The sequence below is a fragment of the Falco punctatus genome (assembly GCF_963210335.1).
Source record: "Falco punctatus genome assembly, chromosome: 13".
Classification (NCBI taxonomy): Eukaryota; Metazoa; Chordata; class Aves; order Falconiformes; family Falconidae; genus Falco; species Falco punctatus.
The window spans coordinates 7536936-7563756 of NC_137593.1; the positions used below are offsets into that span (position 1 = coordinate 7536936).

The 26821-nt window shown below is 37.3% G+C and overlaps 1 protein-coding gene across 5 annotated transcripts in view; it reads left to right on the forward strand.

The window, feature by feature from the left end:
- Nucleotides 1–26821, forward strand: part of NAALADL2 (N-acetylated alpha-linked acidic dipeptidase like 2) — a 497171-nt gene that overhangs the window by 168070 nt on the left and 302280 nt on the right. For all 5 annotated transcript variants that reach the window (XM_080409532.1, XM_080409535.1, XM_080409533.1 and 2 more), the window contains one exon: nucleotides 20201–20702. In XM_080409532.1, the coding sequence (XP_080265658.1) occupies nucleotides 20201–20702 (502 nt within the window). The remainder of the gene's footprint in view (nucleotides 1–20200; nucleotides 20703–26821) is intronic.

Consider the following 26821-nt stretch of genomic DNA (forward strand, 5'->3'; position numbering starts at 1 on the left):
GACAAAGCAGGTGTTACTTGTTTGAACAGTCAGAAGAGTCTTCTCCTGTGTGGCTTCCACTATAATCTTGGCATCTGTCATTATTTTACCATGAGAAATAAAGCCATGGCTCCAAAATGCTTCATCAAAATATTTTTGAAGCCTTTGTTACGCTGTTGCGGGTGTGAAATTTGAGGGCTATGCTAGAATCTGCTACACCATTTGTTCCAGTATAGACACAGCTGGTTTTCAGGGGTAATGTTCGCTCAGCGTATAACCACCCTGGAGTGGGAATGGTGTGATCACCATGCTGTTGTATCATCTGCTTCATTGACTTACTGGTCACTGCCATCTTTGTTTCCCATGGAGTGACTGATGCTGCAGTCATGGGCTCAGTCAGGACATGTCAAATATCTCATTTGTTAGGGTAATGTCTCATCAGATTATTGCAGCTAGAGAGAGGGATGGAAAACCGGAAGGCTGAATAATAGGATTTGTCATAAAGCAAGTGTATGGGTGCATTAAAGGAAAACTTTAAACCTTGGGGTAATAGGTTTTGGGTTTAGTGTGGGGTTTTTTTTAATTGTATTTGTTTAGGGGTAGCATTACCACTTCATTACCCTTTTAATTCACTGATGAGAGTTGTACCTCTGGGCTTTCTGGTTCCTACTTACGTACCTACTTACTATTCACTATCATGAAGTAACTTCTAGGTGGTAAAATTATCAGAAAAAAATTGGGGCTGAAACAGTAGCACTTTCATTTGTGTTAGATCTGTCACTGTTGATGGTGGACAAAACAGGTGAGCTGGCTCTTGGTTTACTTTCTGCTCCCCTTCTGAGGAAAGTGAACTCATTTTGGCTCCAGCCTGGGGTAAGGGGGCCTGGGGCCATGGTTACCACCAAGGCAGCAAGGATGCCCTGTGCTCCTGCTGCCATTCCTGCTCGGGCTACTGTCTGAGATGGCTGTGTCCTCTGGGTGGCTGCATCTACCACATCTATCTTTATATTTGTATAAATATGAACATGTCCTTTATGTAGGACTCTTGTTGTAGGGGTTTTACTTTTGGTTGGTTGGTTGATTTTTGGTGGTGGTTTTTTTTTCTTTGTTTCTGGAGGGCAGAAGTAGGTTGTTTCTCAGCTGGCTCTGCTGGCTTTATTGTAGCAAGTGCTTCCTTACCCTGTTCCTCAGTTGCCCAGCTACAGCAGCTTTAAGGCTTTTTAGGGTCATTTTAATAGTTGGAAGCCTAATACTCTAATACTAATATTTAAACCTGACAGCTATTACTGTCACATTTATGTTCAAATAAGGTATTTGTTGTTACAAAAGTAGTTCAGCAGCAGTGTAGTTTTGTAAGTACCAGATATTAGCTTGCATTTATTCTGTATATAGCTATAGAAAACACATACACGTATAATTTGAATGTATATATATTTGTTTATACTTATGTGAAATAAATAATATATGTATAAAATATCAGGCATTCCTTAAAAATCAAAAAAACACCCCCAAAAAACCAAACAGCAGCAGCATAGATGCAGTAGGACATGCAGAGGATTCTAATTAGACTCTGGCTTTAGAGTCTTTTCACACCACTGTGTTGTAGGCAGACTGAAAGGTAAATTAAAGGTTCATTAAACAGCATTCAATTAAAACAAAACCAAAACCAAAACCTAATTGTCTTATGTGGTAAATGCACCATTACATTCTGAAGTAGTATGTCATAATTTATTAAAATTTGGTTTGCACTTCCTTTTCAAGTGACAAGCACAGCACAGAATTATATGGTATTTATATATTGTTTTCATTATGGGGTTTATTTTAAATATATTTTTCTTGGTTTATCTTGCATTTCAAGCTGCAAGTCATAAACCTGCATGCAGTAATGCCAGTGCTGTTGATTTTTCTACATCAAAGCGACCTTTTGCAATGCTTCTGTTCTGATTTGTTAACTTCCTGGGGAATAAATAGTGAGAATCAAAAAAATAGAATTAACGGAAACAGTTGTAAAAAACTTACCTTACTTTTTTTATGCCATTAACTTACCCAATAAAAACTAGGGAGAAATATTACAAAGGCAAAGTGACAGTCCAATCTGTTTGTGCTGCTGTTTTTCTTCTGTGCATTCAAACTGAAAAGCTGATCCCAACTTGGAACTGATTGGGTGTACAATTTGGAGAGAGGTTATCTTATTTGTTTATGAAATATAATATTAAATAATAAATGTTTCATATGTTATTTCATAGTTTCATAAATGCCGGAACCCAACTTCTATAATCCATTGCTGTGTTGGAGTTGGCTGAAAAATGGAACTAATAAAAAAATAAACAATGAAAGTTTGCATTATGAGCTTCTTAAATCATAAGATTAGGTTTTTTACCTCTAATTAGGCAGCCAATTATGGCATTTGTAGTCAGAATTAAAATAACTCGATAGATTCAACCAGTGATTTTTATAATGTTGCTTTTATATATGTCTATATGCATATATATAACAATTACTGCTTATACTTTGTGACTAGGATATAGTGACCCTTCATGCTGTTTGACCTATACATAAAATCAATATATACTGGTTTATGAGAAAATTGAAATATTATATGTACATTTGTAGTATTGTGGGTTAAACAAATCACAATCATTAATTATGCCCCATTTTTTTCTCTATATCTTAATGTTTCAGTAGAAGACGTACCATAAAGCCAGCAGTGACTGGAACTGCTGTCTGAGTCTTAGTGACAGTTCACCGATTCTTTCAAATCATTTGCATTTACTTCCTTACATATTTATGCTTCAATTTCTGCACATAAAGCAAAGGGTGATACATCTCTGATGTAATTCCGAAGTCCTTAGGTTAAGGTGACTCCCACTGACTTTGCAGAATGCCAATCAAACTTATGTACTTAAGTATTTATTTTGAGCATCTTTGACTACTTTGGAATTAGCAGTTCCTTTTAGAAAAGAGTGAAATCGCTATAATAGCATTCAGGGGCAATCCTTTTCTCCTCTCCAGCCTTCACTGGCATATGTAGTATGTTGAGTAGACCAACACAATCGTATGTCCATTTGTTGTGGGTTTTTTTTTTGTGTGTGGGGGGGGCTTTTTTTTTTGTTTTGTTTTGTTTTTTTTTTTTTAAATCATTCATTTTCACTGAATTGCTTTATTTCTGGTATCATGTCTGTATCATGCTTCTCCACTTCCATGCAATTCTGTGCTTCTGAATAACATCATGAATGAATAAGACCAGGGGTCCTCAAACTACGGTCCTGCAGGGTCCTCAAGCCGGCCCCCAGTATTTACAGACAGACAGACACACCCCCCACCCCCCCACCCCCATACCCCCCCCCTCACCCACCCACCCACCCACCCCGCCGGGGGTTGGGGGGGAACCAAGCAGCCGCAGATGACTGCCTGCCACTTCATCCGTGCGCCGGCCCCCTGGTTAAAAAGGTTGAGGACCCCTGAATAAGACTAATGTTTTTTCATTGCTTTCATAGGTTAGCAGTATCAGTGTTCTGTGCTGATGCCAGAGCAGATATGCATACATCTTCTGACCCCTTTGTACCTGCAGAGATAACGATAAATTTTCTTGCTTGGTGTTACATAATTATAGTTATTTTTTTTCCTTAGGCAACTTGTAGTTTATGTTGCTTTTTTTTTTTTTTTTTTTCATATCTTAAATGTTGCATTAGGAATAAAACATGGTGTAGAACTTCTTGTTCTCTTTCCAACTGCAGAATAGATGGGTGGAAAATCATTGCCAACTCAACAATAGCTATTATACTGCAATTAAAAGATCAGAGTGGACATAGTTTATTCTCCCCTCCTTTCTTTTTTTCTTTTATTTTCTTTCTTTTTTTAAAAAAAACATGTTCTAGGAGTTATGTAATTAAATTATTACCTGCTGTATCACCATCTGTTTACATGGTTTTGAAATGTTTCTAACCTCTGTGTGTGTGTACACTTCATGACTTCAAGGAAGTGCCAAAAAAGCAGTGAACGTACTTAGCAGATGGACTGAGCAACTCACACCCTCTAAGCAGTCAGTCTTGATTGTTCTGGGTATAATTAAGCATACTTTCTCTAAATCTAATTATTTAGTTTCAAAACATGGTGCTGACATGTTGATTGTTGTAATAGTAAAATATTCCTTTGGGGGTAAAGACCCACTCAAGATCATGTCTGTAGAGATAAACGTGTTTTCTTTAGTAAGTTCATATGCTTTTTTTTTTTAGCTAGTTGTGTCATTATCTTTTAAGTAAAAAGTATTTCAACTCCATCCTTGACTACAGTATGCCATAGGTAAATGTTAAAAATGTAGAAAGAACTCTGGATTCTCATAGTAGGCCTGCCAAAAAGTGGAATTTAGATTTTGGTGCTTAATGTTTCATGTATGTAGTTTTTTTCCCCGAGCATTATGGTATCTCATTCAAAACAATTAGAATATTCAGTGGCTTAAATTTTGATCATGTTGTCCACAAAAAAAAAAAAAAAAAACAAAAAACAGTGTATAATTTGAGTTTAGAGAAGAAACTTCGAATTTGAAATCTGCATGGAAAAGAGATAATAAAATCTGCTCCAGTAAAGGTAATGGAAGAGCATCCTCTCTGGTCTCACTAAGGGCAGAGGTTATTTGAGTGTATGTGTTTGTATATAACAGATCAGGAAGATATTTGAAAACACCTTTTGGTTTCCATTCTGGTATTGGTTTCTTGGGCTGTTGCTCTAATAACAGCCAACACTACCGAGAAACTGGAACCCTGCTAATCGAATGAGTTGTACTGCTCACTGCTTACAAAATGCAGAGCTTGTTCTCAACAAACTGGCTTTGATCTTATGTTACATTTAATCCCAGTCCAGTATCAGTCTTCATCTTTTATTAAATTAGAGAACGTAAATAGTGAGCACTCTCGGTGATCATTAGCTTATTAGTTTAAACAAACAAAGAAACCAGAAAACCGCCATAGTTGTTAGATAGTAATGCAAGTTGTGATGTGTGATGGAGAACTATTGCTGGCTCAGTTCTGCTCTATTTAGTGTCCAGTTCAGAGAAACTAAGCAAACTAATTTCCATTAATACTGGTGAGAGTTAAGAAGCCTCAGCAGTCCACAGGAGGAGTTCATTATGTGTCAAAAAGAACTGATCCTCTCAAACGCATATAGGCTAGGCATTTCATAGGCTGTTGTGCAGTCATGAATAATCTTAGATCGCAGTCACAAACTGGAAGTCTTAATGTTTACTTTAAATGAGAGTTCATTCTGGTTTTATTCAGCTGTGTGAAGTCTAAGTTGCGATAGGGCTGTAAGAAGTTTTTGCTCACTACCAACGTTGTGCAACTTTTCCAATTTCTTTCTTACTTTGCAGTCATTTTGACCTTGGTAAAACAGATTTGAGCTATTTTCAAAGGCATTTAAGTACCTTTCTTTTGGTGCTATATTAAAAAACTCTGAAGTTAATACCCTTTCTGTATTTCGTACTCTATATATTTATTTTTCTGATTCTCATTAATTTAATTAGATTGCAGTCCCCCTTTTCTCTGTACTGAGAGATCGCTCTGCAGGACAAATATATTTTAACTTTGATGCCCAATGCTAGACGTGCATACTCATAGGTATCTACTCAAATAAAAGTGCCCAAAGGAAAGTATTCTCCTTTCCCCACATAAAAAGTTCCCAATACAGTCAGTAAAATTGCTAGGAGCTTTTGATAATCTATATCTCTAATGAGAAAGTCATCTCTTTAGTTCAATGATAACTACTTCAATGATAGATAAAAGTGCTTTAGAACACAGGTCAATGTCTTTTATGCCAATTTTGTTTTTGAGATCACCCTGCAGCTTAATAACCAGCCTGGATATAAAATTCAGTTCTCCAGCTCTTTGTAGTAGTCTACACTAGGTAGCTGAGTTTATGGTCATTTAGCCAACTGTCTTGTGTTGGATCCACCTGTTTTGACATTAATCCATAAAAATAAATTCCATATGTAGTCCAAATACTGGTCTTTGTGGCTCTCAAATTACAATGGCAATAATTAAAATGTTTACTTTCATGTCCCAGATGGTAACTGTGGTAGATAATTGTATTTGCTGCAAATTATTTTAGACTAAGTTTAGCAGTGGAAGATAAAAATCCAGTATGGTTTTGTAACAGCAGACAATTAATTGGTTTAACTGTAGGCTTAATTATTTACAGGATCTAAAAGTAAAGGAAATAGGGAAGTGGATTACAGATCAGAACTTACAGAGACTTTACATGTTACTTACCTAGAGATGTGACATAATGGTCACTTTGAGGTTCTTGTTTTTACAGGCAATGCAGTAGGCTTTGGGCATGACTTTGTAATGGTTATATTTGGATTTTTTTTTGGCAGTTATGAAAATGGCTAATGGAGCTGATTACTTTTGATCACGCATATTCAGGCCATAGCCTTTGTAATGCATAGCAGTGCAGCTAAAGGCTTTGTAGCTGCGTGAAGCAGTCTCATAGCTTGACACTTATTTTGAAAGAGAATGAAAAATTGGGTGTTTAAGTAATGTAATGATTACCCATGGAATGTAATGCAATTGTAATGATTTTGTTTATGTTATTATAATAACCTAGTTGTTTCAGGCTGTATTTTGATAGTATAAATAGTCTGTGATAAAGCAGTGTTTTATGACTTACTGAGTTTTACATTTTCATGCCATTTGCCTGATGTTTGGTCTCAAAACAGCACTGCTTTTAACTGCTATTGAAGATCAATTATATTTAATAATGTCCCTGTTCATAAATAAATTATAAAAGCTATAAGATGTACTTAGAATAGTTCACTGTGTGTCTAAATATCTTCAATACATACAGAAATAGGTGTGTGTATATCTGAAATACATGGGATTCTGTCTGTTTGCTGTTAAAAAAAAAAAAAAAAAAAAAAAAAAAAGAGTCAAGTTTTTGGTCTTGAATTCCTGTTAATGTACAGCCTGTTTCCTAATGTCATTTCTTGATTCATCTTAATTATAAATTTAGTCACTGTAAATTTTTCATGAGCTTGGGTGACTTTTCACTAGAGACTGATTTGCCTCTCTTGCTGTAAATCATGAAAAACTTTGCACTATGAGGCTCAGCTGAAGACATTTCACTGTAAAAAGCAGTAGAGATGAAGAAGGCACTTCTGCTTTATTAAATTGCATGGCCTGATCCTCTTCCTGTGGAAGCTCATGGGCATCTTTTGACTTTTTTTTTTTTTTTTTCCTTGAGCTTAAAATTAGGTCATGTATAAATAAAGCTGATTGAGTTGTTTTGTGAGGGAAATATTCCCACTAAAACCCCTAAATTTAATCAAAATGCACATTTTTAGTGAGGAAATGTTTATTTCTAAGAGGAATAATTAACATTTAAAATAAATCAGAGGATATTCAGTTTTGAATGATGTTTCTGGGGAACGTTTCTGGGGAAACTGAAAAACTAGTTTTCCATTTTTTTAAGTGGAAGAAAACATGCATAGAGTTGGGGATCTGTGCCCCTAATTCCATACTTTTTGTTTGTTTAATATTTGAAAAGAGAAATAAAGACAGGAGATACCAGGGGCATCCTGATAGTCGCTGCAGTAATCCACGCAGTTTCCCAGAGGCCAGCAGAGAGACAGAAGCAATACGTCAGTGCTGATCGGTTATATATTTGTTTATTACACAAAGTCTTTTCTTTCAAGGAGATGCCTAAGTATTGTGGTAGAAAAGAAGGCAGGCAATGAGACTGTAAATCATATTAATGATAAAAAAATATTGGTACAATGTTGAAAATACGCATACTTGAATTTGCAGAACTTAATAGTAGATTATATTATTCAGAGTTACTAATAGAGTGTTTTGTGGTGTCCTTTTCAGACTCAGTTATGGATAATATTTTCATGAATATTTGAAATTTGTGTTGTTTGGAAATTAGCTTATTGATTCTCTCAATTTTGTTCATTACTTTTTGAGGACGTCGGTTTCTTAATGTTTCCTAGCTCTGTAGAAATAGTGAGAACTGGTGACTTAGATTAGAGTTAGGTTGAGAATAAAGTCACTAAGAAGCTTTACATATGCCACAACTTGAAAATTTCCGTGAAACTATCATGTTTTAAAAGGAAGTTGTCTTGAGTAGCAAGAGTTTCCATCAGTTCCCGTCACTGGGAAAGAGCAGCATTTAAAGCCTAAGCTAGGAAGCAATTAAGTGTATTGCTGCCAGATGAAGGAAAGAAAGCCTACATCCTGATTGTGTTCCTAATCCAGGCCAAAGGGTTCATTGAGTAGGACCTCTTAGAAAGGAAAAGTTTGCTTGGTCAAGTCTAGATCTGCTATCTTGTTAGGTCTTTCAAGAAATCTGCGCATTCTTCATATCCAAACCTTCTGCCGTGAGTCCTGGTGGAATGCTTGTGTGTCCATCTTGCTTCAACTCAGCTGAAGTTACTGAAGTTTTGTTGGGAGATGTAGGATAGTGGTAGCAAGGCATTGTACAAGCACACGTGACCGAGTCTAAATTGGCACAGCCCTTACTGTTTGTTTATTCTGTACTTTGTAACATGAATTTGCCACTGAGAAGGATATTTTGTGCACATTTGGTGATGTGCAAATTGCATCAAAGACTGCGACAAATAGGAGCCATGTATATGAAATGCTTCATTTATCAGTGATTCAGGAAATCTACCTCATTCTTGTGCTTCAAGGGTTACAAGTCAAGCAGTTTTTAGCAAACTGTTAATCTGCTATGCTTGCTATATAGTTATAGTTGCTTGCTGTCCTGGGAGTTTCCGGCAAATGCTCATACAATCTGATTAACATGGTTCATGTACAAAGGGTGCTGGCCTGGGGACTACCACATCTCATTAATGGAAATGAATTTTTCATGCTGTAGCTACTATGTCTATGTGTTAAGATTTTAATTTCTTTTTCCGTGTCTGTCTCTTTTCTGTGGTTTGTTTTGGTTTTTTGTTGTTGTTTTTTTTTTTGTTTTTGGTTTTTTTTTTTGGTGGGGGTTTGGTTGTGGGGTTTTTTTGTTTGTTTGTTTTAGGGTTTTGGTTTTTTTGTTTTTATCCACAGCAGGAATGTCTATGAATTTTAACGACTGGTTATATTACAGGTTTGTGGTGTTTTATTTTTGCATACCGATGTTATTTTTACTAAGAAACAGATGTATCAGCAGCAGGAAAAAAAAAAAAAAAAAAAGAGAGAAATGGCATACATTTCTGTTCATATTGAACCCTTTAGCTCTGATTGAATGCCTGATGAGTTCAGTTTAAGGACGAGACATCTCCATTTGTTCTTGTCAGCAGGTCTGCTTAGAGTGGGAGGTTGGAGCAGTTGAGCTCCGGAGGTCCCTGCCAGCCATTTCTGTGGTTCTGAGAATTGTCAGTTTTTTAGTATAAATTTCCAGAATTAAGAAAATTAGTTAATTGACGTATCTTCCTATCTTTTTTAAGAAGTTGTAATGTGTTCTACTGAAACATAAATACTGTTCTGTCTTATAGCTGAAAGCAGAGTAGAGAGGGCTTAGTCTTCTCTCAGAGCTGTTGCTTGGAGTGATTTTGGATTAATGTTGCTTTTTGAAGGAAGCGGGGAAAGGGGAAGTAATAGTACATAATAGTCAGTATGCAGAGTATGCTCAGAGACTGGTCATCCACAGCTGCTGTTCTGTGACATTTGCTATTTAAGGGTTTTGTTGTCAGCAGATCGTCATTTGCTGGTTAGTATTACTTTGTTGAAAAGTTCCCTAACATCGCTAGCTTTCAGGTACAAGAATGTGTACCTGAACGTGGGTATCCAGCATCCCACGAGATCATCAACAGACATTTAGCTGATGGTATAAAGCTGAATTAGCACAAACCCATCAGTCCTTCTGTTCATGCACAGTTCCTGCTTTAGATGCAAAGTGCTGAAATACCTCTAAGCATTAGTTATATAGCTTATAGCCTACTTTAACTCAGTATGCTAAGCTATATGTTTCCTGAATATGTCATTTTTGTTTTCCCTTGTAATGCACAGTTTGCTTATCTTCAATTGCTAATTTCTCTAAATCAAAAAGTACTATACCGTAAACAATTTAAACTCTAATAGCTATGCACAAACCCTGGCCTAATCTAAAAGAAAGGTTAATTAAATATTTTTCCTCTAAAGCATTTGATCTGTTTATTTTAGATCGTAAAGTATGTATCATGCCCCTCTGTAAGGCCACTCTGTTTGTGGTCAAGAAGTATTATGTTTACTTTCTAAGACATTTTTCTTAAGAAATTAATACAGACTAACAGTGTTAGTAAAAACTGCACAGAGTTCAGCCTAGTACCAGTCTATGGCAAATTCTGCATGTATAAAGGTTTAACTGTTAACCTTGTAGGTGTCAAAAGTGACTCTAGCAGGCTGAGCTAGACAATTGAGAATTGAGGTAGTCTTTGGGATAATGGACTTCTCTAGTTTATTTACTCTAATACCCTCATCTTCATACATCTTGTCAAGGCTGAGAGATTTCCCCAAGTGGTGCTTGGGAGTCCATCAGAGAAAGGCTGAAGATAAAACCATAGGCTAAGCAGCTGTGCCACTTCTCCCAGGGCTGTGGTCACAGCTGGGTAGGACTTGGCTGAAAACAGCATCAGATCCAGCTGCTTTTTGTGACTTTATTCTGGAAGGGCTAGATCAAAGCATGAAATTCTCCTGGAAAGCTATTGAAAGTATTTATTACTGTTATATAGAACTTTACATATAGATTTACTTCATCACAGAACTTAAATGTGTTTGCAGAGTAAGTGATAACTAGAGGAACAAATCAGTTTTTAATATAAAATGCTTCCGTATTGAACTCAGTGCTGGCTGATATGGAAAGGCAGTGTCAAGAGTGGCAGAACTGCCTAACCAGTAGATATGTAGACGAAGCAGCAGGAAGAATGGATGCTTCCTTTGATTTTTATCCCCAGAAATCCACTGAGGATTCCTCTGTTGCTCTGAACTAACACACCTTGGATTTTCTTTTAAAGAGAAATCATAAACTCATTTCAGCCTGTAGACACTGGCGGATTCAGGATGTTGAATGTCACACCATGTTGGCAATGTGTGAAATAACATGTTGTGATAAATTCACAGAAATTGTACACCATGCAAAATTACACCTCCGGGCAGACTCAAATGACCAAACTCTGACATTTCTCAAACTTGACAGCTTATTTCAGTGGAGATTTAGAAAAAAAAAAAAAAAGGTCAAAGGACACTAAACATATTACCACTCCACTCTTCGCCTATAGCTATAGTAACACTAAATCTTCTAATATTGCATCTTATGGCAAATTAAGACTTCCTCATTTAGGTCCTAGAAACAGAAGTAAACAAGTCTTATGAGGAGCAGCTGAGAGGACTGTGGATGTTCATCCTGGAGAAAAGGCGGCTGAGGGGAGATCTTCTTGCTCTCTACAACTACCTGAAAGGAGGTTGGAGCAAGGGGGGGTTGGTGTCTTCTCCTAAGCAACAAGCAATAGAAGAAGAGAAAATGGCCTCAAGGTGAACCAGGAGAGGTTTAGCTTAGATATTAGGAAAAACATCTTTACTGAAAGGGTTGTTGAACACTGGAACTGGCTGCCTGGGGAAGTGGTTGAGTCACCATCCCTGGAGAGGTTTAAAAGACATGTGTGTGTGGCACTGAGGGACATGGTTTAGCAATGGACTTGGCTGTGCTGGGGTAGTGGTTGGACTGATCTTAAGGGTCCTTTCCAACCTAAGCAATTCTATGATTCTATAATTATATATATCATATGTGGGGTTGTGGCAGCTTAATGGCTTCAGCAAATGTCCCTTTGCCTTGCCAGGAGCAGAGTCGGGGCTAATAACGCGTGAACAGCTCGATTGCCTTCTGACAGGAGTCTGGAGCGTCGGTGTGCCTCAGCATGTGTGTTACGGGTATATAAATGTGCTTTCATAAACATGTTCCCATCTTAGGTTGCAGTAGCAGTTGCCATGGCAACATCACTCTGTGTACTTGAGCTTTAACATTTGAGAGTTCACCCAGAAAATAAATTTGGCATGATTATGAAGTAAACTTGCTTGTTTTCTGAATTCTTTGGATACAGATCATTGGAAAAAGCAGAAAATTATGTTACTGCCTTACTCTGTTTTCTGCTATAAACCATGCACAGAATCATTAAAGCTGTCATCTATCAAAATATAGTAAAATTCCAATAAAGCTAAATTGTAAATGTTGCCATCTTCCCTCCATAATATATTATTTTTAAGGGCTCCACGTCATTGTTGAAATGGATAAAACTCAATAAAACCCCACTGAGCAAGAAACCAGAAAAAAAAAGTTCTATAAAATGTTCTCTGAAATAAGGATTATTTTTTTTTTTTTTTTTATAAGTACCGACCTATTTTTCTACAGCAACTTAGAAGACTACAGGTTGGTGACAACAGAAATGTTTTATTTGTGTGTGTCTGTGTTTTAAATTAATACTTTACAATCTGTTTCTATCCAAAATGTACTCTTGACATGAGACATTAGGGCTTCATAATTCATGTGTATCTCTGATTTCCATGTGAAATCTTAATAATAGCAAGGTTTCTCTTATGTAACCAGATACTTTTGTGAAATTGATCCTAAGCTCTGAAACCCAGCTTAGACCATCTGATCTTGAAAATCACTGGGAGTAACAGGGAGTTTGCAGATGAAGTCCATTCTCTTATCCCCCATTCCACCGTCAGTTCTGGTCTCTTCAACAGAAGCCATAGAAAGAGGGTTCTGAAAGTACTTGACATCTCCAGCTGGAGCCCTAGCTCTTCTGTGGGAAAAGAAATTGTGCACAGGTCAGTCACACGTGCAGGTTTTATAGAGGAAGCCTTTGTCTGTAGATATATCCTTTTTAAAAACTTATTTGAAATACTGCCTTTTTTTAAATTGCCATATGTCATGTGTAGTCATTTATGTATCTGAGTTCATTCTGCTTGGAGATGGCATGTTCTCAGGTGTCTAAGTTGCTTAAGATCTGGTTTCCTTTTAGAAGAGACGTGAGTGCAACTTACTGTCTGCAATCTATATTTTTTGATGAAACTTGGTCTTAGGTCCTGAACGTGTCTTATTCTCACAGCTCTGCTGCATGCTGTGTCCTTTTATCAGGGGGCAGATCCCTTCGGGAGATGGATTGAAATTGTAGGGCGGATTCATGTCCATCTCTTATCTTTGGACTGGACTATGGCTAAAGAATCTTGTATCTCAGCTGCTCTGGAATCATCAGTTTGTTTTTTTTGTTGGTTTTGTGGTGTGTTGTCCTGTGTCGTGCCCCCCCACCCCCAGTAGAATGTGTTAGTATTTCCATTGCTAGATTTTGGCAATGATTGTTAAAAACCAGGAATGGAGTCTGTGTTCATGATGAGGCCAGGTTCCTGTCTGTAGCTCATTCCATATAAGTAACCTTTTGGGTTTTTTTGTTATTGTTGTTGTTCTGGTTTTGTTCTTTAAAAAAGGCATGGGTTGAAATCCCATAGTATTTTTTATAATCTTGGTTTGCACCTTTTGGAAGTGCAGTAGATTCCCATTAGCATAGTTTCCCAGAGTGTAGTAACTTGTAAGTGTACAGTTTCCAGAATTTTAAAGTTAAAATTACATTTTTTTTTTACAATAATTTTAATGTGATTGACTGTAATGAACAAGAAAAAATAAATTGAAAAAAAAAATTAAAAAGATGATTGAAATGTACCCAAACCCAAGACTGGCAGCGTAAAAAATTCTAAAGCAGAAATGAGTCATAAAATTAATTTCTTAAGAACTGCTAGGGCCTGTTACTGCAGCTATCGCTGTCAGCATTTTCAAGTTAAACACCATTTACAATAATTCTGTTTTGCATCAAATTATAAGCTTAAATGCAAATTCCCCAATAATAGTTTTTGTCTTGGTAAAGCTTTGTGTTCTATTTCTTTCAGAGGCAATTATAATGTCTGGGGAAATATAATGCAAAATATATTATTGATTAAAACTTGAATTTCGAAAAAAAATGCAGGCAAACTGCAGATTAGGTTAGTATCAGGCAGGCATTATGAGGAAAAACAGGAAAAGGGAAAAATTAATGTGTTCACAGAATAGTTTTGAAGTGGGTTGATTGCTATGCAAGAAGAGGTGGTTGCTGCTAACCATCCCAAATTGCACTGGGTGGGAGGGGGTAGAGTGGTTCAGCAGGTGGCTTCACCCTGGATCCAGTGGTGGCTGCAGCTTCAACCAAACTATGGCAAGGACTGTCTGAAACACATGGCTAAAATGTCCTCTTTTGCCAGAAAGATATTCTTACTTTTTGAAGCTGCATCCCTTCTTAATGCATTTTGCTTCTTGTAGTTGTGTAATGTCTCTAAGCCTGTGAAATCTAAAGCAGGGACGAAAGCTCCCACGCTTTTTTCCATAGGGACCCTTGGTGTCAGGTGGGCTTTCCCCACCCCATCCGCTGCTGCACTGCTGCGGTTCCCCAGGGAAGCCAAAGATGCTGGAGCTGGGTGGCAGCTCCAGCAGCAGGGAAGGGAAGAGCGACAGGCTTTGGGGCAGGGGTGGGGAGGGACGCAGTTGCTCTGGAGAAGCAGGGCACAATGTGCTGGAGATGGGGATGGACAGGAGCTCAGGCAGACGTGTGGGAAGATAAGTGGTGGGGAGGGGAGGGTAAATTGGGGCAGGGGAGGTTAGGTGGTGGGGCTGTAGCCTAGTGCAGATGAACAAAGATGTAGGGCATTGTTTCTTCCCCTTTTAACCTAGTTTAAGAACAGTGTGTAAATGCACATATATGGCACATCCCTCCTAGTGCTGGGAGTCCTGTTTCTCCATCTACCTTTTTGCTTTTAAAAGCACTGCACTCCTGTCCAACACCCCTCCTGAGGAGAATGGCAGGATCTAAGTCTTGGGGCCAAAGGAAAGATGAATGATTACTTTGTGGTCTCGGGAACCAGCATGTGCGTGAAGGAGGTTTCTCCCTCCTTATTTGAGACTGTTGTTCTGATGTTTGGGAATGGGAATGGTAAAGAGTGAGCAGCTAGAAATCAGCTGTTACCCACCCACACTGGAGGGAAAAGCTGTTCTGAAAATGGAGGCAAAGCAAAGGCAGCAGCACAGCACGTACCACAAGAAACGCACAGGTTCCATAACAGCCATTTGTACTGATCTGATCACACTGCAGTTTTAATGAAACTACTCCTAGGTAGGCTATGCATATATCAGGGATGCTGCTAGCAGTGTAAGTTCAGTAAATATTTCTGGGTTTTGTTCCAGGCAAACATACTTCCAAACTAAACATGTCTGAGGATGGAAAAGATCTGTTACTAATACATGCCCAGGATATTAGAAACCAGTTGAATCTGCCTGATCCTTACGTGATAGTTGTCTGCTGTGTGAGAAGGAGCTTCCTACTAATTGTTTCTCTGAGCCCCATGACTTCAAAGGTTCTGAAAAGGCAGAAGGCAAATACATAGGTATATACCTATGCACACCTGGATGGCCCAGGACATTATAGCTCAAGCAGCTGATGCATTTGATCACTGCTTTGACAGGCGAGGTAACTCTTGCCTCCAACTGGGCATCATTGTGTGTGAGTCTTACCAGTCAAGTCACATTATAGACCCTGTTCTTCATCCTTTGTGTTGATATTGATAGTATCCTGGTTGACACGGCTATTCATGGTATAATAAAATCGATGAGAGTTTTTTAAGACGTTAAATACTGTAAATCACTCAGGTATGCCAAAAAGTACTCCCTAGCTTTATATGAAGAGACAGCTTGGACTCAGCTGTGATCTAAATACCTCCTTTCTCAAGTCTGATCTCTCTGTTCTGTCTTCTGCTACAACACTGCACGTTCTTTCGGATTGTGTTGGACTTGAGTCAGCTGTTGAAACATGAACAACTGGTTAAGTTTTGTCATTTGTTTTTATACGGTGGTTGGGTGGAGTGATAACTTAATTGTCCTGCTGTAACTGAACTGGTTGCCAAGCCCATATCCCAACCATGAGGGAAGGGAGAAACCATTACTGCAGAAAAATATGGAAGCGATGATGGAAATAGCACATTATTTTTCAAGTTACAATGTAGTGTAATGTTGCTGTTGACAAGGGCATCGTAATCTCTTCTGCAAACAACTTCTTCAGGGATTTATAACTCTGAAGAAATTTGTCTAGGCCTGAAAGTTGGCATAATCTTATTTAACAAAGTACTAAGTTGTTGTCTTAGACAGTTTGAAGACTTGTATGTACGGTGGGTGTTGATTTCCGCGATAAGTACGGGTATTTGCTCTTACAGCGGGTGACATATTTTGTCTGCTTTGGGGGTTTCCCTTGACACAAAAAGATTATGAAGACTTAAAGCAAAAGCACTTTGTATAGAAGATACAGAGAAGAAAATAAAAATGAAAGAATCTTTACAAATGAGATTAGCTGACAACCCAGGATTTCCTGTTTTATGACTACACAAAGAGGCCAGAAAGCCTTTAGTAGTGTTCCAGGGTAAAACTTGTCTGTTCAGTAATGAACGCTAAATGGCTCGAGAAGGCATTTGCTATGGGCAGCACGTTAACACTTGCCATTCCTCCTGCTGTGAATGAGCCTGCTAATTGTCTCAGCTGTTTATGAACTGGATTTAACAACTACTGTACCAGTCACAAAGAATTAACTGTAATATATTCATACTGCTGTTGTCTTGTTGGTTTCATAGAGTGTTTGGATAAACTGAGCTTTCTGTTGTATCGGTATTAAGGGAGTGGCAGTGATACAGATGAAACACTTTTTGTGTAGTCCTTACATAGTTTCCAAAGACTTCATTGATAAGGGATTCAAGCAGGAAAGCTGTCACACAAAAAGTTTCTGGTTGTTTCGTAGCAAAATGTAACTATCAGATATAAATGCGTTACTTTTCAGATCAAAGAACAAGTAGGTATTTTTGAAGTGGGCTCATTAAAACAATAATGATCTGATAAAGCTGACTCTCTTGATTTCTTGTGTACAGTTAATTGAAAGGATATTTACCATTGATTTGATACTTCTCTATAAACATCCTTGCCGCAAAGAAGTGGAAGTACAAAACACACATCAACTTTATTGGTCATCAGCTTGTCTCTGTCCTGTATTCCAGAGTTTATGATCCCCTTTGCTGTCCCTATAGAATGGCTTTAAAGGTCGCTCAGTGCACATTCAGACTTCTGGCATTTTGCAGTTGCTCTTTTATCTTTATAATAAAACATGTATTTAACAGCAATTAAATGGTGAAACAGCTTGCTGGCAGATGGGATGGATTTTCTATCTCCTGAAGTTTTCAAAAGTGTCTTTCAAAATATGTTCGTTTTACTGTCTGTGTTATAGAGGAGGCTGAACTAGAGTATCATAGTGTTTTTTCTTGACTCCATAGTTTATCCATATTTCTATTGTCTATTTCTTTGTTATTCTCTATGTAGTGTTTTCTTTATCCTGCTAATTCCTACCTAAAATTACATTTAATACATAACTTTTAAGTCATGCCTACTTCCTTCAACCAGCCACATACTAACCAGAACCAGTAACATAGGATGCATGGCACAAATGACTTGTGCATTGAGAACCAGGAGACTCCTTTCTAAAATCTCTGTTGCATGGTTAAATATGCTTGGGGGCCCTAATCTCAGGTACTTCATCGCAAGTTGTGCTGTGTCCTTACACTCAAATAATGAACTTAGCATTATTAGTAGAAAAAGCAAAGGTGTTAAATGGGGTGGTTCTTGCATTCTTTGCATTCTTTATCTAAAGGACATGTGTTGCTAAGATGATTCCATACTCCAAAGTCTGGTCTCAAATATAAAAACAAATTGAATATTGATATTGATTTTTATTTTAGTTCAATTTAGTTGTTTGCTTGTTTTTTGGGTTTTTTTTGGTTGTTTGTTTTTTTTTTTTTTCCTGGGGTGAGGTAACTGATTTTGATGTTTTTTATGAGAATTCAATTGCTGAGATACTAAGCTGTGGAATGTGGTTGCTACTCATCTGCATTAACAACCATTTAAAGAAATTTCATAGGATTTTTATTATGTGCTTATATGTAGATTTAAATAACATTTATTAATATGCTCCATTGAGCAGTAACATACATATTTAAAATGTCATAAATACAGAGAAAACGTAACTACCACGGATATGCAATGGTCAACATTTATAAGCTCACAAAGATTAATATTTGCCATGCAACTGTGTCTGAAAAACTGCAGTAATTCCCATTCTATGGGTAATACTGTGGTAATCTGTTAAGGGTTTATTTATTTGGATAAAGCTGTTCGTTACAGGACTGTAGTAATTCTGGAGTCAAAATTATATATTTATGGAATGCAGTAATATTTTGTTTTGCTTTTGAAGGACAAAACACTTCCCTTTAATGTCTAATAAAAAGCAGTATGAAATGCAATTGGAAAGATTTTGTTGTTGAGCTATCTAGTAGTGACCTCTGTCATTGATGGTTTGCAAATTAATACCTCCATCAACAAAACAGGAGATGAAGTGAAAGGGTAGACAAATAGTTTGAAAAGTGGTTAGCTCAGTTTTCCAAGGAATATTAACAAATCATTTGATGCCCATTTGGTGCTTGGTAAGAAGCTTAATGCACCAGGGATCAATTCTGTGGCTGAGCTTATTAAATATCTTCCTTAACAACCTGGATGAGACAGCATGCTCCCTTGAGAATTCTCGAGGTGATGCACAACTGTGGGGAAAAGCCAGAACGGCTTTGCAGGCATAAGCCACTTGTTGGCTCAACTGGAATTTAAAGACTAATGTTGCATTATTTATTTAAATAACAATAACAAGATTTTCACACTAATTTAAGATGCCTTAGTTCAGCTCACTGTAAACTCTTTTGCTTCCATTGCCTGTAGAAGAGTTTGGACTGCCAGTTGAGAATTTATTTGCAAAGTATATAAAATAGCTATACTTGAAATGTGTATTTCAAATATGGGCTCTCTTGACTGTTCCTAGACTGCCTGACAGTTATAGGTGAGGGGTATTTATGTGGCTTACGAGGAAATAGAATCTGTAAATTGGTATTGTATAGAACAAGGTACTCTTTCAGTTGACAATAGGCTGTTTCATTATATCAGTGCTTTCTAACAGTTTGCTCTCCTCAGAGAGCTTCAAAAAGCTAAATTCTACTTTGCCATTTGAGTAGGTTCATCTATTATGTGGCCTCAGTAATGTTATCTGGAGGTAAGTCTTAGAGAAAGAAAATGCCTTAAAATATAAAAATGGAGGGATAATGTACTGTTGTAGGTGTCAGTCCAATGTTCATCACAGTGAAAGGTTTAATATCTTTATCTTCATTTTTTCTAATTGATAAGTGAGTCCAATGTTTGAAAAGCCCTAAATTACAGATGCTTAAGTGGCGGAACAGCTATTGTCAAAAGTATGGGCGAAAACAGCACCCTATTGTTGCAGTCTTTTAAATATGATTTGTTGAAAATTGACTTTTTACTGGAGGTCAGAGTTCCCTTTAGAGGGCTTGTACTTCTACAGAAATATCTAGAAGTGCCATGGATATGCCTTGCTATTAAAGGAATGATTTTGATATAAGTACTTACCTGGCAGTACTTTTGATTCGTTAAAATGGGAAAAATAAGTGGAGCAAAACAGCTGGGACAATTTCTAAGTAAATTCATCAGTCATTCAGGAACTATGCATTTAAAATACCTATAAATAATAAAATGCTCCATCTAAATGGAATCCTTTTATTGATGTGTAAGTACAGTGTCACCCTGAAAATTCTTTTTTTACTTACCATTTCCATGCCTTGAGAATCAAATCAGGCAAGTTACATTATTTCTGCTTTTTCGTCTTTATTTTAACAGCATTATTTTGTATGGTGTGTGAAATGAAACTGATATGTTGTTAAGCTTTAAAATTACTTTCAGGTAATAAATAATTGTTTTGGAGGATTTTTTTAGTATTATCTTGGGGACTGATAATAGGGGGTAACTTCTGTGTTTTGGCATTGGCACTTGTAAATTCTATTTATTCATATTCGTACAATATAGTATAATATCGTATATCTTAAATATCTTCATTCTGACAATGTTCATGGGATTGCTGATCATACAAAAGAAGACAGGATGATGGAAACAGGGAGAATGAAATACTGAGAACCCATTTTTTCCTTTTATTCTACATGTTTAATTGTCCTAGGTTTATGAAGAATAAATGATTTGTTCTATGTATACATAAGGAAACAAACATTTAGGGTTTCAAATTTTGTTTTAATAGATAAAAATATGGCCTATCAGAAAGTGAATGCAGACCAGAGAGCACAGGGGCACTCACCGTACCTTGACAATGATGAGCTCCAAGCTACAGCACTGGAATTGGAATGGGACATGGAAAAAGAGCTGGAGGAGCCTGGCTTTGACCATTTCCGACTGGATGGTGCAGTCCAGCATCACTTGGGAAACTCACAGAGCCCTGACCTGGATCTTGAGCCTATCCAGCCTTCATCTTCTCCAAAGGGAAGATTCCAGCGGCTTCAGGAAGACCCAGACTATGTCTCACACTATACAAGACAGGCACCAAAGAGCAACCGCTGCAGTTTTTTTCAGATACTGAAAGTATTTTGCACTGCTTTGATTTTATTTATTTTTGGAATTGTGATGGGATATTATGCACTCAAGAAATGCCCTTCTCCCCTAACATCTCAAGAAAGAAATAACCCTCATGTCTACCATGAAATTCTCAAGGAGATCAAAGCTGAAAATATTAAACAGATTTACAGGTATGTACCTTGACATGTTTTTGTCTAAAGACAATCAGCTGCCAACATTAATATTTTTTGTTATTTATTTTATGTGGAATCTTATTTACAAACCTTGAGTTTGTCCTTATATTTGGTTTTCTCGTGATGCTTTGGAAGCTTTCATAAACATATATGAAACTAGAATATTTTTTAATAATGTGGATTTGTGTTAGTTGCCATAGTTTTTGTTTTAATAATGTTCTGTTGCTAAGTGTATTCATAGTAGCTTTACATGAATTGAAAACCAGAGATAATTCAAAGTGAACAGAAATACAGACGATAGACCAGCTGTCCTAGATCCAGTTGATCATCAAATACCATTGTTGAAAAGTAAGATTTCACGTAGTGTTTTGGAATATCTGGTGTTTTAAAAAATCCCCATCTAATCTATGGCAAGTAAATGAACCCTGGCTTTTGTTTTTCAGTCTATATGGTGTAGTAAACTTTTAGTCTGTATGGGTTTAGGATTGAAAAATTTCACTCAGAAAGACTGATTTTTTTTTTTTCTTTAGTACCTGCTTTATGAATAGAAAATGTTGTAAAATATCTACTGACTGGTTTAAATTTAATTTTTCTTTTCCATGTTAAATCTTTTCACTGCTTTGAAAGTTTATATAACACGTTCATATCAGAGTATAATCACTTTTCTGTAGCAGTGAATGTGGATGAAACTAGGTTTTCCTGCCAACTTTCAAAAGTTATTTCTATACGAGGGGGAAGATGAGCTTATTTTTCTGGCTTCTGGAACTGCAAGATCCTTTTTCATGATAAAGGAAACGTGTTGCAGATTTTTTGATCAGTGCCAATTCAGAAGCAGCAGAACTTGGATACCTGAGGGTAGAAAGGATCATTGTCATGGACATCCAAAGATGTGTTCTTGAGTAGATCAGACATACAGTGAAAGTAACTATGGTAGTCTTCTAACATAATGTCTTTTATTACATTTGCAAAACCAAGCCTAAAATTCTTCGACAGATAGTACCATGTTTTGAGCCAACACTATTACTGAATTCAAGGGAAAAAATAAATATGGAAGATTTCATATCAGTTTTTATGTGCTGAACTGACTCTACTGTGTACATATTAATAATTTTCATAATTGGGAAAGTGAACAGATGATGAAATATGTTGATTCTGAATGGTAAAAAATTAACCTCTTTGTCTTCTAACAGAGTAAATTGAAGTGAATTTTGTCATTAGGCTTAGTCATGAAGAAAGTATTGAAATAAGCTAAACCCTACTGGTTGGGTATTACGTAAATTACACAAAATTGCAGAGAAGTCAGTCATTTTCAGGATAATACTCCAATACTTTGTGTTTGGGGACTGGTATTTGCTTGCCTTTTTATTATTTCTAAGGCTACTTTAAAAACATCCCTTTTATAACTTTTTGTCAATTTTCAAACTATTTCAGCTCTCTGCTAGGATGTTAGTGAGAATCTGGACTTTTGGTAAAATGAATTATATGAATCCTTTGGAACTTAAAAAAACTGTGCAGTTGCTATCCTTTAATTAAGATAATTCTTAGCATTTGGTAAATGTTTTTCTATGTAATAGCATGATTTCAACAAATATAGTCAAGCATTAGTTCGGTTACGTATCAATTCTCTATAAAAATTCATAATCAATGCTTTTAGTATACTGCATTGCCCACAACATTTTTCTTAACCCAGCCTTTTGATCTGAGACAGCTTTTATCTCATGTTGTGTTAAGTTGCTTTCCCTTAACATCTGTTTGGCAAGAGTCAGAGCTACTGCAATGAAACCTGCGTAGATGTAGCCCCACAAATATAGAACACGCAACATATGTTGCTTGGGAAAAAAAAAGCCCAAACCTGACAAAATCAATACATGTTCCTGTAAGACTTCTTTCAATATACTTTGAGTTACTAGCAGTAAGTGGCAGCTGCTTAGCTTGCAATTTCTAAATGTTACTGGGAACGACATTAATTTAATTTTTTTAGCTTACTACTTAGATCAGACTCAATAATGGTAAGGGATTTTGCTATACAGTCCTGTTAAAGGACTTTGGACAAAAAGAATCTATAATAAAGATACAGCAGTGCCAATCATATCACATAGGCAGACATCACCTTAATGTGCTTGGAGGTCTGGAGTGGGAACATCCTATTGGGATGAAATCTCCTGCAGGCAGACGAAGCTTTGAGCATTGGGACCCTCTGGGCTTCTAAAGAGGTTGCAGAAGTACACCAGGGGATTTGTGTTGATTTTGTTGGGATTTGGACTGGATTCTGTGAAAACTGAATGAAGTCTCTCTACCAATCTGGGTTAGGAATGGAGAATCGTGTGGAATAACAACAGTTTGTCTGCGCAGGTTGCTGAAATGGGGGATGCAGGTTTTCCTGTCCAGCTTCTCTATCGGAGGCTGTTGGTGAGAGCTTGTGTGCTGCTGTTGTCAGTCCCATACTGACTGTCTACTTAAGCATTTCTGGCAGCAGATAGACTAGAAATCGTTAGGTAAGAAAGGTCCCTGTGTTGGCTTACGTTCCTTTGACTTCGTACCTTGCTTCCTGTAAAACGTCATTGCTGCAAAAATCCAGTGCTATTTAGCACCTCTGTAAGTACTGGCCTTGGCCAAGTTGCCTAAGTAATGATACAACCAAAGTATTATCTCTATAAGCCTTTTTGAACACCTTCCCCTGCCCCTGGCAGGGAAGCGCTTGCAATGTTGCTGATAAAACGCAGGAATCACTTTACTGCTGATACTTCACAGGTTTCAAAACTGTAATTGTCAGAGGTACCCCAAAGGGGGAGTCACCACAAAACCCAGATGTGCTCCGTACCCTGCACGCTGATTTTCACGTGCTGACAAAAATAGGACAAATATTTTTAACAGGGTTCAATTAGTAAATCTATCATTTTAGGAGTGTGAATACTAAATTTGCTCAGATAAATATTTATGAGCGTAAGAACCTGCTCTGTAGTGCGGGCAGAGTCAGAACTGGTAAAACCAGACATAATTCTGCATACTGAGCTGATAGGAATCCAGTAGTGTTATATCTGTGCCATGAATATAATTTCTCTTCAGTTTTCTTTTGGAAGATATATGAAAAGGTTTTAGTTCTAGGTTTTGTAACCTAGAAGGCTCCCACAAGCCTTCAGGATGGATATGAAAAAGGCATAAATCTCATCTCCAAAAGAGACTGGGTAGAAGTTGAGATACAGAATACCTGGGGCACTGTTTAAAATTATATCCCTAACCAGCAGAACTTAGCAGGGCAACACAAATGGACAAAACTGGTAAAATTTATAGGCTGAAAGTAGGCTGTCTCCTGAGGACAGCTAGGTTGAGACTCCATGGCAAGATTGAGCTCTCGAAGCCCTTTTAGAGAGAACGTGTCAAGAGGGCACGGCTGGAGGGTAGTCATCTGTGCTTTGAGTCCGCGGTCTTGCTCCCCGAGGAGTGTGTCTGCAACTCTGAAATATAATAGGAAAAGTCAGAATAGGAGAAGTCTGGTTTTCAAAAGTGATGAATGCATTTAGATGTAGAAGTCTCTGAAGTTTATAAGTGCTTAAGATCATAAGAGGCAGACTTTCAAAAATACAGAAACACCCAACACTTCTGCTAAACACAGTTAAATTCTCAAAGGTAAATGAGCCCTGGTTTTGATCAACACTGACGTTCTCAAGCTATGCCTTAAAATAGAATTCAGATTTCTAATATTGCTTAAGTGGTTTTGAAAGTTCAGATGTTGGTTTTTTATTTTTCTTCTCGTTGTGTGTATAAAGGGGGGTGCTAGAGAAGTGTATCTTTATCCTGTTGTGCATCTGCCAGGTGCAGGTTAACTATCCAATGGTCATTACCACATTAATGAATTATTCAGCAGATTTGTGTCTATAATAAGTGGATTGATTTTGTTTGCTTGTTTGTTTTCCCCTCCTTTCCGTAATTGAACAGCCCTTTGTGCTGTGTAGTGTCCCCTCTGACTCTTTGGGTGATCTTTTTTTGTTGCCCAGCCTTCAAGAAGAAGACAAGGGGAAAAATCTGCAACACCATGGTTAGAGGGAGAGTTGCCAGTGACTTCAAGGTTACTGTCACTAGCTGCCAAGGTTTTTGTCATCATATATGTTGCTAAGTGCTTCTATTTTACAATGGTAAACATTTGAGTTTTGTGCAAACTGAACTTTGGTGAATGTTTTCAGAAAAGGTTTAAGTTGAATGTTCTAAAGGGACAAGGCAATGAAAGCAAAACAAGTAGCAGAAATACAATCTTGTGAAAGACCTCTAAGATTATATTAACTACTGCTGTCCAATTTGGCATCTTTTTCTTAAAGAAAATGTATTGTGTTCCATGTTGTAACAGTGCTGAGCATTTCATCAAGGGAAATACGAGAGGTGGTATTTTTATTTTCTGTGAAATGATTTCAATTCTGTGACTCGAAAACCAGATAAAAATGAAACAGTCCTAATTTGTTTGGAAAAAATGTGGCTATTTTAATTTTTTAGGACAGTGTAATTTTGGGGGTTTCTGTAAATGAAACTGATAAACAAAGATTCAGGTTGAGAAAGAGTAAAGAAAAATGGGGAGTTGTGTTGATGTTAAAACCTAGCTATACTTTTATTTGACAGATTAGTTAATTCTTTCCTACATTATTTTCAAAATACTTGCAGTCTTATTCTGCTTTACTCTGTAATCCCTTTCAAAAATCATATGTCTCGGTTACTATCAGATTCACAGTCCTCTTGGATACATTTTTTCTGTAATTAAGACTGGGGGGGGCACAGGTGGAAGAGTCTTTGCTTTGCTCTTTGTCCAGTCTATAGAGCAGCATCTACATTTTAACTTTGCTTTTAATTTTTCAAATGCTTTTTTCACTATCATTTTCCTTACCTTGAGCAATAAGGATGTTTAAATCCCTGTGTAATACGTCTAGATATAACTAACTGTACTTTGGAGGCATATCTGTTCCTTCCTCCAGCTGGTAATACCACCTCCAGAATCTCCCAGATCCATCTCTGGCAAGAATTGATTTGTCACTGGTGCATGGTGCCATCCATAACTTAAGCTTAATTCTTCAAAGGGCTTTGGGAGAGGAAGACAGCAGCACTCTCCTACGTGGTCATGGCCAAGGCAACAAAAGTGCCTATGCAGTGAGAAAAGGAGTTTTACTTGTGTATTCTGAAGGTGAAGAAACTACCATACTGAAGTGTTTCTTGTCCCTGATAGTTATAATCAGTACTGTTAAAACCTTGGAGCTTCAAACTGTTTTGTCAGGTAAAGCCTGTGCAACACCAACCTGACAAGCAAAGAGAGCCTAGAACTTCTCAGAAAAATTTAGTTCTGGAGAATGGGACTGAATTACATTTACAGGCCACTGCATGGCAAAATTACCTTTGCTGTCCCAGAAATAAAAAATCACGACAGGAGTAGAGCCTCTTCTTCTAAAGGAAGGGTATAAGGAGAGAAAGGAGGGCTCTGGTGACTGCTTCCCTTAGGAAAGATTGTTTTGTCCCTGCTGTTAACAGCTGGTGTTAATTAATAGCTGCTGGCTGCAATCTACATGGCTGGTGGTAGCAGCACACCAGCCTACGCTGCTGCTCACTTGTGATCTGAGTGGTTGTCTGTGTCCCCTGTACAAAAACAAATTCTGATTTTTCCCATGCCAACGGTTGAAAAATGCGTTGCAAAAAGCAAATCTCATCTATTCCCTTCTGTAAACCAGTCCCAGATATTTATTGTATTGCTATAAAAAATTACAAATATTAAATATTGTTAGACTGAGTCTGAAGTCCTGCCTACTACATCTTTAAAAATGGATGATGGCATGTTCCTGGGTAACTGGGAGCTAAGTGAACTCTCTAGATTTATTTCATTCATGCTCTCTGTGTAATCACTTGGGATTCTCTTTATTCACACGATAATTCTGAATGTGTATTTATAAGTACAAAGCTGCTTCTGAAAGGAGACACAAAAAACATCCCACAAATGAAAGTTCTCACTTACCATCCTGCTACCTCCCCAGCAAAGAATGGTTCTGACAACATGGGGAGATGTCTTTTGTGGAAGAAAGATGCCCTGTATGACCTGGATGGTATCTGTGGAAAAGCAACTTGATAAATGTAGGCTTCAGGTACCC